General features: G+C 44.4%; 1 protein-coding gene across 3 annotated transcripts in view; it reads right to left on the bottom strand.

Moving 5' to 3' along the window:
- uggt1 (UDP-glucose glycoprotein glucosyltransferase 1) overlaps nucleotides 1-14,201 on the bottom strand; it is a 220,278-nt gene that overhangs the window by 73,762 nt on the left and 132,315 nt on the right. For all 3 annotated transcript variants that reach the window (XM_072474685.1, XM_072474684.1, XM_072474683.1), the window contains 5 exons: nucleotides 11,199-11,294; nucleotides 10,949-11,051; nucleotides 9,173-9,252; nucleotides 3,566-3,755; nucleotides 68-226 (listed from right to left, as the gene is read on the bottom strand). In XM_072474685.1, the coding sequence (XP_072330786.1) occupies nucleotides 68-226; nucleotides 3,566-3,755; nucleotides 9,173-9,252; nucleotides 10,949-11,051; nucleotides 11,199-11,294 (628 nt within the window). The remainder of the gene's footprint in view (nucleotides 1-67; nucleotides 227-3,565; nucleotides 3,756-9,172; nucleotides 9,253-10,948; nucleotides 11,052-11,198; nucleotides 11,295-14,201) is intronic.

The raw sequence follows: 14,201 nt of genomic DNA on the forward strand, positions 1-14,201 counted from the left end.
CCGCTTTATTCAAATAAAACTTTGGTCAGGATTAATTTACATATTTGTAAAGAGCTGTGCCACCTACCAGGTTTGCCATTACAATGGTGTCTACGATTTCATGGTTTGCATTGGTGCCCAGGGTAATCTGGAGTCCTCTGGGGGGTTGCCCTGTTGAAACGTCATAACAATGCCCCTCCAACAAAAGATACTCCAACTCATACTCTGCTGCCACTCCGCCATCAATCTGAAAATGTAGAATTAAGATGAGAGATTTACATGCTTTAAGTCCTCCTACGGCAATCAATAAAAAGTCCTTTGTTTCATTGCAATAGCTGCATAATTTGTGAATCACAGATCCTTATGTCACAGATGGCGACTATTTGGTCCTTTGTGTTTGTGTCAGCTCTTTGAAGGAAATCTTCGATTAATTCAATTTCCCCACTCTTTCCCCGTAGCCCTTTTTAAGTATGTATCCAATTCTCTTTCCAAAGTTACAATCCAGGGGTGAGTGTGGCCGAAGACAAAATAGGTTTGAAACATTTTTTGTGACAAGGAATCATGTAATTATAGCACTTTATATGATCTGCAGTAAAATGCAAATACTTCCAGGCCACTTCAAACCCGTGGAGCCATTCGACTTCAAGTGTCTACATACATTAGTTTTTCCTTTGTCTCCTTTTTATCACTGTCAAGACTGCGGACCAATGCATTTGTATAAAATCATCTTGTCCCTCAGCATTCAATTCAGTTAGTGCATCTAATACACGGTGAAGTTGCACACTTACAACAGAGCACGACCTTATGTACATGCAAAGTGAAGCTAAGAACTACAGCATTGCTTTACAAACTATTTTCTATCATAACGCCATTTTAACTTACCACCACCTTCTCGCTTAGGGATGGGACAAAAGTCTGGCCTTGCCAGCGATGCCCACATCTCATGAACGAGCATAAATATATTAGAAAAAAAACCATGAAAAACTTGACCCCAGAAGTGGCAAAAACAAAACCGTAAAAAAGCAGCACAGACGGGCAGCATGGTGACGCAGTGGTTAGTGCTGCTGCCTCACGGCGCCAAAGTCCCAGGTTCGATCCCGGCTCTGGGTCAATGTCCGTGTGGAGTTTGCACATTTTCTCCGTGTTTGCGTGGGTTTCGCCCCACAACCCAAAGATGTGCAGGGTCGGTGGATTGGCCAAGCCAAATTGCCCCTTTAATGGAAAAAATGAATTGGGTACTCTAAATTTTTTTTTTTTTAAAGCAGCATAGTAACATTCGGTGTATTATTATTCAAGTTCTATCTACAAAAGATTTATCATGTATTGTAGATAGATATTATATCATATAAAAATGAAAATACGAGTTCTTAAAGTACTTTGTGAAATGTTATCATTTTATATAATCATTTAGGTTTCAGCCAAGCTTTCCATATTCGATGTTTACGAAGGCTCAGTGAAGCCTATCTCCACCTTCATCCTCCCACACACCGCAATCTGCTCATCGGCCCCTCACCACATGCACACACACCCATCTTCTCAGCTAGTCTCCCCGCAACAAACGCAGCAGTCCCTCATTCCTACCCTGTCGCACTCACTCCCGTGCTCTGTAGTACCTCTTCCCAAACTCCTTTCCCCTCACTCACCCATGCCCTCCCTTTCCACTCCCCAGGCCCACTCTCCCCCGTCACCCTCCCTCCCCCCACCCAAACTGGATTTTTCCATCTTGCCAGACTCAGCTCCGCAACATTGCCTCTGTCAGTGGAAGGATGCGGCGCCTCCTTGACCGGTGACACTGCCAAATAGCTGTACTGCCAGGGAAGAGCAAGCTGGCCTCCTCAATAGTTTAAAGTAAATTGCACGCCTTGAATGGAATCATCAATTCATCCACTAACACTAGACGCAGACCATAGGCCCTCTTTCTAACTCAACGGTGAAGAGCCTTGCTCTTCTGACGAGTGCTCTTCTGGACATCTGTTGCATCGTACAGACTGATTATCATCAAGAATGCCGGGAACTAGGGCGGCACGGTGGCCCAGTGGTTAGCACTGCCACATGGTGCCGAGGACCCAGGTTCGATCCTGGCCCCGGGTCACTGTCCATGTGGAGTTTGCACATTCTCCCCATGTCTGCGTGGGTCTCACCCCCACAACCCAAAAAAGCTGCGCAGGGAGGTGGATTGGCCATGCTAAATTGCCCCTTAATTGGAAAAAAAATAATTGGGTACTCTAAATTTATTTTTAAAAAGCATAACGGGAACTGCGGCCTCAGTGCTGTGTCCAGCTCAACATGGGTCATTAATTGTTATCCCCTTCCCACCGCAGTCAGTATGACCGGCCCTATAATGAGCACACTGAGACAACACTTAACCTGCTCAATATAAATTACCAGCGGATGCACACAGTTGCACTCGAAGCAAAAAGGGGCCAGATTAGTCCACGCCACTTCGCAGGGAGTGGTTTGTGCTGCCGACACAGACATGGACAGCAGCTGGGTCCCACCTGACACAAAGTTGAGTGACTGAAGCCGCATTCCAAAACAATTTTCTTGCTGATTCCGTCAGCACACCTTAGAATGCCCCAAAAGCCATAAACTAAATCTCAGCAGCGGCTCCCCCACGCCTGCTCTGGCCTTGTTGCTGGCGAGGACTCCCTCCTGTTCTGCTTCTTCTCCTTGGCCGATTGGGAGCATTTCAAGAAAACAATTGGTGACAGTGCAGCTGAAAGTCTCCTACATGGTGGCCATGGGACCAGCCAGAATAACCTGCACCCACTCTTCCAATCACAAGTTCCCACCCTCCCATTCTCGTTGTTTCTCCAATCATAGGCTCTGTCTCCAAAGGAGTGGCAAGAGCGAGAGGGAGGAAACCTGCAACTGAAGGAGCTGCAGAAGTCAGTGTTGGAGACAGAACCTATGATTGAGGGAGCAGCTCCGTCTCTCCCGCACTGGTGATCCTCGAATCACAGCTCTGCAGTCAGTTCCCGCTCTCACTAACAGCAAAGTTAGATCCTTTTTAAGTCCCGTTGCAGCCCCAATGGTCAGAACTATGACAAATTTCCAAAATACTAAAGTCGGAAATCTACCAAATGGCAGAAATTTCATATCCCTGGCCAACTATTCTGGCAGTGCATTCCAAATTATAACACATTGCGTAGAAGAAATTCTAATCTCATCTCTGCTTCTTTTGCCAATTACCTCCGAGTTACCGGCCAGTTGAAACCTTTTTTCCTTGTCTATTATCAAAATGCCTCACTATTCAACAGTTCTACTAAATCACCCCTTAACTTCACTGTTCCAAAGGAGAACCATTTCAGTTTTCTAATCTCTCTTCTGCACCCCCTCTGAGGCTTTGATATTTCTTTTAAAAGTGTGGTGTGCAGAAATTGACACAAAACCCTAGTTGAGTTCTAACCAGTGATTTATAAAAGGACGAGTGTAAATATTGCATTACTGAGTATGATCTTTCTTAAACTACTAATCTCCCTACATTTTGGTACAGATTGCTAGTATACCAACACCAGTTAATCTCACTTTGCCTTTGTCTATTGGTCCAACCAGCCCGGACTTCCAAATATTTAACAAGACACACCTCCTTCAGGTAAATATTGTCGAGATCATAAGAAGTGTGGACAGACTCCACCATCCAGCTTTCAGGGGTGTTGATGATCAGAGTGAAAAGGGGAGACTGAGGCATGTCCAAAAATTTGGCCACTGGTCCAGAAGCAAAGCTGCCAGCTGCTGTGAAAGTAATCTCTGGTTCCATGACATATCGGTAGATGCTGCAAAACAAAGTATAGAAGTTCATTTTAAGTCTTTGAATTCTGTATCTATTTCTTTCTTATACCATCGAAAGTCCTATATTTATAAAACCAGAAACATTTCATTCCGTATATCCAACTTAAAACTAATGGAAAGCTGGTGACTCCAAACAAATCTGTTGGACTTTAACCTAGTGTTATAAGACTTTTTACGGTCCTAGATGAGAGGTCTGCTGAAAAACTAAAATGCATCACACTCGTGATAACACAGTGGCCGAATATTGCTGAGAATGTAGAAGCCCAGCTTTTTTCTCATGTAAAGTCAGCATAGGAGTTCTTAATACAACTGGATGAAAGCACAGACGTTTCAGATTGTTCAACCTTGCTAAGTTACGTCAGGTATGTTTGGCACAATGAATTTGTTAGGATTTGTTGTGCTGCCTCACATTACAAACCAGCACAACTGGCGCAGAGATTTTTGGCGCATTGATTAGTTACGTAGTTGGAAAATGAAGGCTTGGGTTCATGGCAGAGGAATCACAAGTGACGGGGCAGCCAACATGACTGGGAAAAACATGGTACTATAATCAGAATTAAGGAGGCTGCTATTGGGAATCATTGTTTTATTTATCGTGAGGCATTGGCATCAAGAAGAATATGATTTGGTCTTGAAGTGGTGTTGAAAGGAATTGTAAAAGTGGTGAATTTCAATAAACGCAGTGCACTCAATACCACGCTTTTGAGACTCTGGGCGGGATTCTACTCGGGGCCCACCGATCTGCGGGCGTGCCTTTGCCGTGTGGGCACTATTTCCCTCCACGCCGGCCTGTGTAAGGCTCCGCGATGGTCGGCGCAGAGACGAAACTCCCTGCGCATGCGCAGGAATCACGGCTCCTGCGCATGCGGCAACTTGCGTTGGCCGGCGGAGGCCCTTCGCCGCCGGTTGGCACAGCGCCAACCACTCCAGCGCTGACCTAGCCCCCGGAAGTGCGGGGAATTCCGCACCTTCCGGGCAGCCCGACACCGGAGTGGTTCACGCCACTCTTTGGCCGGCCGGTACAGCCCACCCCGCTGATTGTGGGAGAATCCCGTATAGTGTTCTGATCTGCGGGCCGAGCACAGAGATTTATTGTTGCACACAGGTACGTTTGCTGTGAATGGGTTTGATATTTGCCAGAGTTTACAAACTGGGGTGTGAAATCCACACTTTCCATCTTGAGAAATCGTCCTTTCTGGCTGATTTGTTTGGTGTTGAATCGTGGATGCCAACTATGTCTTATCTTGTAGACAGCTTTACAATTCAAAACAAACTGAACCTCAAATTGCAAGAGAAGGATAATGATTGCTTTCAGCATTGTGAAGAAATAGATGCTTTGCAAGTCATTTAAAGTTTGGCAAGGGCGAGTACAAAGCTAAAATTGCTACATGTTCCCCACACTGCTACAACACATCGGAAAAAATAATGTGAGAAAGGAAACTGTCAATACAGTGGCACGTGTTATTCAGTTGCACCTGGCTGCGCTGATCAACAGTTTTTGCCGCTGCTTTTCAGAGGAGAGGTTTCAGATTTTGAAAGTGGTGGGTAAAAAATCCTTTTGAGTTTCCGACCCCAGAGTCAATTATTAACTTTCAGCTGACTCCAAATGAAGAGACTGAAGTTCTGCGCCTCAGCTGTGACAGCACATTAAAAACAATTCCATGAGGCTGTCATCATTCTGGAATAGCATCTCCGAGGAGTATCTAGTGCGGATTAAAACAAGCATTTTGTTGCTATTGATCTTCACAACGACCTACATGTGCGAGGTTGGATTTTCCGCCCCACAAAGGCGAAGACAGCACAAAGGAATAGTCTGAATTCTGCACCTGATATGCACATTGGGGTCATCTCCTGTGAACCTGATTGGAGTGAGATCGTAAGGAGTAAACAGGCTCACCTGTTGCATTAAACCTAAGCAAAATGGTGTGTTGCGAAGGTCGGCCGGTGCGGGTCGCAAAGGTCCGCCGGCGCGGGTCGCGAAGGTCGGCCGGTTGCAGGTCGCAACGGTCCGCCGGCGCGGGTCGCGAAGGTCGGCCGGTGCGGGTCGCAAAGGTCCGCCGGCGTGGGTCGCAAAGGTCGGCCGGTGCAGGTCGCAAAGGTTGGCTGGCGTGGGTCGCAATGGTCCACCGGCGTGGGTCACGAATCGGCCAGTTGTTATAAGTGAGCCCAAGGAAAAAAGTCTGAAAAGTACTAAGTTAGATCCCACCTGGAATAGTGTGAACAGGAAAGATATACAAACATTGGCGCCAGTCCAGAAAAAGTTGACTGGGTTGATCCTGGGTTTGCAGAGATTTTATGAGGAGAGGTTGAGTAGGTTGTGTCTGTACTCAATGGAGTTTAGAAGAATGAGAGTTGACCTTATTGAGACATCTAAGATTTTCAGTGGGCTTGATAGGGTATATGTTGAGAGGTTGTTTCCCCTAGTGGGAGAGTCGAGGACCAGGGGCATAATCTCAGAGTATGGTGTCGCCCATTTAACACAAAGATGAGGAGGAATTTATTTTCTCAGAAGGTAGTGAACCTATGGCATTCTTCACTGCAGAGAGCTGTAGAGGTTAGGTCATTAAGTATGTTCAAGACTGGGCGGCATGTGGCACAGTGGTTACCACTAGGACTGTGGCGCTGAGGACCCGGGTTCGAATGCCAGCCCTGGGTTACTGTCCATGTGGAGTTTGCACATTCTCCCCATGTCTGTGTGGGTTTCACCCCCACAACCCAAAGATGTGCAGGTTAGGTGGATTAGCTACGCTAAATTGCCCCTTAATTGGAAAAGAAATATTGGGATCTCTAAAAAATTTTTTAAAGTATGCTCAAGGCGGAGACAGACAGATTTTTAATCAGTCAGGAAATTCAAGGGTTATGGAGATCAGGGGAACAGTGGAGTTGAAGAACATATCAGGTCAGTTATGATCTCATTGAATGGTAGAGCAGACTTGATGGACAAAATGGCCTACTTCTGTTCCTAAGTCTTATGGACCCTTGACTGTCCGAATGCTCTTATGCAGTGTTAACGCAGCAGCTCTTGCATGGCTAGGGAAAACTGCTGATGGCTTTGAGAATGACCTAGAGTAGCACTGGCCCTAGAAAGTCCAGTCTTGGACAGCACCACTCCGGATGAGAGCAGCAGCTTGGACTGACTGTTTGACAGGCATCAGCTAGGTTACCGGCTGGGGCGAGTCGCCGCAGCCAGGGGATAAATGCTGTCACCCTGACAGAATACAGCAGACATTTGGCTCCAGTTAGCCACTACTCCAGATTAGCACTTTAGCAGTCCTAGTAATCTGCTGGTGCACAGATTGCTGGAACGCTGCCAGACACTGCAAAGCCCCATTAAGTGCTGATTTCCACGCCTCGTTGTCTCAACTTGAATGACAGCAAACTACACTTGCCTGACTTCACAGAGCTTCCTATGCAGCATCATTGGGTGCCTTTTGCGTGTACTACATTGGAAGCTGACGTATCACCAATCAGATGCTGCATCATGGCGAAGTCTGCAAGTGTTCTCATGCAGTTGGCCACACTTTCATGCTTGAAAGGATGAGTTCCAAGCTCTGTGCAAAGCCCTGTGTAAGATTGGTGCTTGACTCCTCTGTGTTCTCTGACAGTGAAGTGGCTCTCTGGCAGGATGGCCAATTACACAAAGCATTGTGCATGCATAACCATCAGCCTATTCTATGTGCAGCAGAGAGGAAAGTAGAAAATAGAGTGGACCAAGTCAGGTACAGACTGGGGGAGAGAAACAACAAAAAGGAAAATTAAAAGTTCGACATTTTAAAATCTCTAACAATTAAAACCTAAAGGAATGAGACTCCATAAACATAATAGTTCATTTTCAGTGCTAGATAGGTGGACTGCTAATAATGAGCATTCATCCCATCATCCAAAGGGTACTTAGGATGAAATGAACAAGAACCAACTTTATGGCAAATGTATTTGTATCTAACGTGGAAAACATACAGCAACTTCATGCCATTCAATGCAGTCAATGAGAAGACATTTTTGTTAAACTAACAGTAGAGTGGTGCAACATGGACAGTAACTTTGGATTTTTAAGTTCCAACTGCATATGTACCCCTCACTTAAAGTTGCTGCCTGATTTGCAAGTAAATAACATGCCATTAGCCTCACCATAATTTTGACAACAAATTATGGTCCAATTATCATTATCATAGTATCAGTGAATAAATAACATACTGTAACAGTTTGATAAAGACTGATTAAAATAATATTCCCATATCAATTTATTTAAATATCACTTTCAAGGTCAGAGTTTTTTAAATTCTTAAACATTAAAAATTATATCCAGTCCAAACAGCCTTTGCCCTCTTAATATAATTCCAAAAGCTTTTCACAAGGAACTGGTTCTATGTGAAAACATGAAACGGTTTTGTAACAAATCGGTTTAATAGAAACATGTAATGCGTCACTCATTAGACAAACATTACATATTTTAATGATCTGATTTTAATGGTCTACATGCTGTCTTGAAATGGATTAAGGCATCATTGCTGTTCAATACATTCAAGAAACAATTATAGTAGTCATTTAATCCAATTTACAGAACATGAAAGTTTTGATTCATCTGACAATCGATATATGCATATTACAGGAAAGTGTTGCTTTGACAGATGAAAAACAGGTGAGAATATTTTTTTCCACAACCTCTCGGTCAACAGATAAAGAAATTCCCAGAAGCTAAAGCATGGGATGGTAGCTGAAGCCGCAGCTGAATTCAATGGTTTATTCATCAATATCAAGACCTCTGAAATATATCTGAAAATCAAATTTACTTAGTCCATCAGGGACATTTCATCTGCATTTAAGTAATATTGTACTTTTCATAAATGTTTCATGTAGCTGTTTGGAAACTCTGCTCTAGATTTCAAATGTACTGATCCAGAATTAAATGACAGAGGAGAACAAAAGTAACTGTCCTCAACATGAGGCAGCATTTGACAGAGTGAGGCATCAAGACACCCTCACAAAAATGAAACCAGTGGGGGTCAAGGAGGATAGCATCCAGGCTGAAATCATACCTAGTGCAAAGGAAAAGGGTTGTGGTTATCATGAAGACATTTCATCAAAGTCCCAGAACACTGACGCAAGAGTTCCTCACGGCATGCCCGTCACCTACAGCTCTTCATCAAAGACTGCCCCTTCATTATGTCAGCCACAACACTGTTGGCTAATTTTCTACTGCACTCAGCACCATCCTCGACACTATTCATTTCTGTGGTGATACTATGTAATCATTTTATTTGTTAAACTGGCAAAATTCACCATTTTTTGACTTGAATGCTGCAAAAAATGCAGAAGCTTCATATTTGTACAATTTTTCAGTTGACAAGAGTATCAATCAGTTTAAAACGGTTGTTTTACCTGATACAGGAAGCGTTCTTACCTTTTCAGAGGCATTTCAGAAAGCTTTGGTTGACAATTCATAAACACACGCAGGTTCATGTTGACCAGCTGGCTCAGAACCTATGAAGATTGAAAACATTTTGCATATTTTAAGGGTATAAGTGGAAAAATATTTGAAACGGGGCCAAACCTGACAGACACACTCTCATCTGTTCTGTTATGGTTCCACAGGATAATTAACTGTGTTAAAATGATTCTTTCTTTGAAGGAGAGGCAAAATTACTGCTCTGACTAAAATTAACATTTTGGGACAATAATACTGACCCCTATTTGTCCAAAATACATTTTGGCCAGGATTCTCCGAGCCCGCGCCGGGACGCGATTCTCCGGTGACCGCAGAATTGGCGGCAGTCGCACGCGCGGTCGACGCGGCGCCGGTCGGGTGCCGCTGAAAGAGGCCCCCGCGGCGATTCTCCGCGGTCGACCGGCCCACTTCTGCTGGCATGGTTCACATATGGTACCACCCGGTGGGAGCTCAGACCCGCGGCCGTGGTGGCCATCCTGGTGGGAGGGCGGGGGGGGGGGATCAGGCTCCGGGGAGAGCCTCTACGACAGCTAGGCCCGCGATCGGGGGCTACCGATCGCCGGGTGCGCGCGATCTTTGGGGGGGGGGGCTACTTCCTTCCGCGCAGGCCTGCTGTGTCGCTACGCCATGTTGCGTGGCACTGCACGGAAACGGCCACCACGCGCATGCGCCAGCGCGGAAACGGCCACCACGCGCATGCACGACCCGCGCTGGCAGTGCAGGGCCGCGTATTGGCACTGAAGCAGCGCGGAGTACTCCGGCTCTGTGCTGGCTCCCTGTGGGTCACTGAATCGCTGGCCCAAGAGGCCCGCTGACGCTGGCGTAAAACACTCCAGTGTTTACGCCGGCGTCAACACTTAGCCGGGATTGTGGAGAATCCCGGCCGTTGAATTCAGAAAGGCTAGGGCACTGCTGGTAAATCCTCTTGTTCATCATTTAGGAGGAACCCATGGTCTCACAAGAGCAGTGAACAGTTTCGTGAATTGTTCCCCCATTTTTGTCCACGCTGCACTGCTCAGAAATCTGATCACCTAATAAGCAATACCAGCATGAAACAGTGTTTCCTGACACCTGTCAGGATCCTAGACCAAATTATGCCCATGTCCCTTGTAATGCAATTGTAGATTAATTTAAAACAGTGCTCATCATTTACTTTTCCAGTTCCACTTCGTAATTTATTAGTATTTATTTTGTTTCAAGGCAGATGAGTCTATGCTTTAAACCCAATTCGATCCTCACTGTTTAGTTATCTGACATTAGGGATCAGGCCTGAGGTTCTTCTCAATCACCTCAAATCTTAAATGCTAACCTCATGTCTTGGTGAACAGAAGCGAACACGGTTAGCCAGGCGTGTACTGACCTGAAAACAGTTTCAGCACAGCGGCCGCCGACTTTACCAAGTTGTATGGTTCAGTATAATTAGTCTTATTAACTGCTGCCCCACAATGACCTCATCAGTGCCCAATTAAGTTTTGTTTTAAATTGCATACTGCTAAATACAGCTAATGCACTGAAGGTGAAATACTCGGTTACATTTGAACACATAAAAGGTGTGATATAATGCATCTTTCAATTGCCTGCCTCAAGCTGCACGTTGCACCATTTCCCTTTTTAAGTCAAATATTAACCTACTCAACATGATGCAGAAATTCCTCATGGCAACAGTTTTTGCAATGGAAGAATCTGGCATGGCAATGGGTGTACAGGACACAGAAAAACAGCTCTACTCACCAAAAGGAACGAGGAAAGCCGTTGAGCATCTCTGGTTACTGGATCAGTTATGGCCACCACTTCGAAGTAAACCTGTTCTTCTTTGGGCCGTAATTTAACAGCACTAGAAAATATCAGAGATACTGGTACACAAGCATGATTCGATTGCTTGAAATAGTTTTATTTTTTAAAAACTCACATCAAGTTTGAGGTGAGCAAAGTTAGCTACACCACAATGGAAACTTGAGTTTACTGCTGTAAGGGTGCTCACCTCAATTGACCTTCAAAGAACTGGAGGTCGATCCTTGCTTCTCCTTTGGACTTTGATGACAGCAGAGCATCCACTTTCATCACGAGATCACAAGCACTGGGTAGAAAAAAATGACTGATAAATATAAATTCCAAATTGAGATCAAATGCCATTTAATAGTCAATCTCCACTGATCTGGTGGAAATCTACACCAAGAATAAAATATCATTTTCTCAGAGCTTTTCACAATCATACTCCTAATTACATGTTTGCAGTGTGGAAAATGTACCCCAATTTAGAAAAATGAAAGGCGCACTGCAATTGGAGGTAAGCACTTGTAATTAATCATTTGGTAGGTGCTATCTATATAAACAATCAAGAGGCTTTATGAAATGTGCTTTAAATGCTTTTCAGTAAAAAGTTCAATTTGTCTTAAACTATGTAATTACAATTTGTATTAATAATACTCTGCACAGTGAAGTCAAAGCTTATATCAGTATTTATAAGGCAAGTATTAATCAAAGTCAGTGTGAAAGTACCAAGAATAAAAAACTGGAATGTCGTAGATAAATCAGCTTTTACAATATGTAATCAGTGCAACATATGCTAAATTAAACAGCAGGAAGTATGATCAGTAAGTTCTCAGATGACACGAAAATTGCTGGTGTGGTAAACAGTGAGGAGGAAAGCCTTAGATTACAGGATGGTAAGATGGGCGGGATGGTGGCAAATGGAATTTAACTCTGAAAAGTGTGAAGTGATGCATTTTGGGAGGACTAACACGGCAAGCGATCACGCAATGAATGGTAGGACGCTAGGAAGTACAGAGGATCAGAAGGACCTTGGGATGCATGTCCATAGATCACTGAAGGCAGTAGTACAGTTAGATAAGGTGGTTAAGGAGGAATATGGGTTACTTGCTTTTATTAACTGCGGCATAGAATATAAGAACAGGGAGGTTATGATGAAGATGTATAAAATGCTCGTAGCTCGAGTACTAAGTGTAGTTCTGGTCACCACACTATAAGGATGTGATTGTACTAGAAACGGTGCAGAAGAGATTCACCAAACTGTTGCCTGGGCAGCAACGTTTCAGCTATGAAGAGAGATTGGTTAGCCTGGGGTTGTTTTCCTTTGAGCAAAGTAGGCGGAGGTGGGACTTGATCAAGGTGTGGAGATTTAGAGGGGATTTGAGGAAAACAATTTTCACCCAGAGGGTGATGAATCTGGAACGCACTACCTGGAAGGGTGGTAGAGGCAGAAACCCTCACAACATTAAAGAAGCATTTGGATGAGCACGTGAAACACCTAGCATAAAAGGCTAAAGATAAAGTGCTAGAAATTGGGATTCAGATAGATGCTTGATGGCCAGCAGTGGCAAAAGCGCCTCTTCTGGTGCTGCAAAATCTTATGGCTCTATGAGTGCGATCTATCCGAATGGGAACAGAGTGCCATAGTGAGTGCGTTTAGCCGGGTGTTTCCCGGTGCTTGGAGCATCAAGAAATACCACACAATTTAATTCCCATTCGGATAGATACAGGGCATCAGCAGGGAACGCCCTGACGAGGCTGCACTTAATCCCGATTTCTGCACTGAGGAGTTCTGCTCACCAGAACGACCCCTCGACGTGACCCCCAACTCTCCCCCCCAAAGCCCCAACTCACCTATAAGGGGGTCAATAGGCACCCCCACAACTCCCCAGTAGAATGCACCCTATGATTCTATGGGTTAACTTTGAACAAAGTCTGAAACATTCAAGAGAAAAGCAGTTCTGGTGAAGCTAAAGGACACGGCTGAGCTAAAAAAAGGTTCAAGTCATAACAAAATAAGAAACCAGTTGTACTGCCTTCAAAGAGAGAAAACCAGCATCAGCTCCAGAAAATGTGATCAGAATTTCCTATTAGGGCTGCATAGAATCATAGAATTTACAGTGCAGGAGACCATTCGGCCCATTGAGTCTGCTCCAGCCCTTGGAAAGAGCACCAGCCCTTGGAAAGAGCACCCTACCTAAGCCCACACCTCCACCCTATCCCCATAAGCCAGTAACCCCACCTAACCGTTTTGGACACTAAGGGCAATTTGACATGGCCAATCCACCTAACCTGCACATCTTTGGACTGTTGGAGGAAACCAGAGCACCCGAGGAAACCCACACAGACACGGGGAGAAAGTGCAGACTCCGCACAGACAGTGGCCCAAGCCGGAAATCGAACCTGGGACCATGGAGCTGTGAAGCAACTGTGCTAACCACAGTGCTACCCACGTGCAGTTTGTGATGTTAAAATATTGTCCCAGTCATTTTAATCCTCAAATTTCTCTGGTTGACTTGGAAAGAGCATGAGATGGGCATTTCCTCACTGTATCAATTGCTCTCTGCAGTGGAATCGATCTTTTCTTCAGAATTCAGATGAAAATGATCACAGCTGCTGGCAGTAGCTACTGTCAAATTATTCACTGTTCCTCCAGCAGTGTGGTTAATTGATATTTCACTTCAATGATCTCTGACATCATGTAATCTGAATTACCTATTCTCCCTCCAGATCCAGTTGATTGCATTTTCCGAAATAGGTATGTTGCATCTCATTCACCCGCAGCTACCTTTGTACTGCTCAATACAATGTCCTGCATATTGCTCTGTATTACTGTTGGAATATTTTTAAATGAGGAATATTCCTAAATGGCTGCTTGTCGTAGAATTATATTGATTGGAACATTAAACATCAGAGTGCAATTATACATGCAGTTTGTCATCATCCAAGCTCAGGTGATTATACTCAATCACAATTTTTTTTTAAGTATACCAGTTTGACATTGCTCACAGTGAGTTGCAGGATAGATTACGGTATAATGGTAGAGGTGTTTGACTATGCAAAAACACTTGAATGGTCTCCAGTTGTCTGTTTCTTTGTTAACCTCTAGTTCCTTCTCTGTCTTCAATTTCTTTCATTTTCTGCTTGACTGTCATACGTCCCTGCTCTGGTGTCTAAATGGCCACTTTTTCTCATGCTTTTTGTCCATTTTTTA

Source organism: Scyliorhinus torazame, chromosome 14 (assembly GCF_047496885.1).
Source record: "Scyliorhinus torazame isolate Kashiwa2021f chromosome 14, sScyTor2.1, whole genome shotgun sequence".
NCBI lineage: Eukaryota > Metazoa > Chordata > Chondrichthyes > Carcharhiniformes > Scyliorhinidae > Scyliorhinus > Scyliorhinus torazame.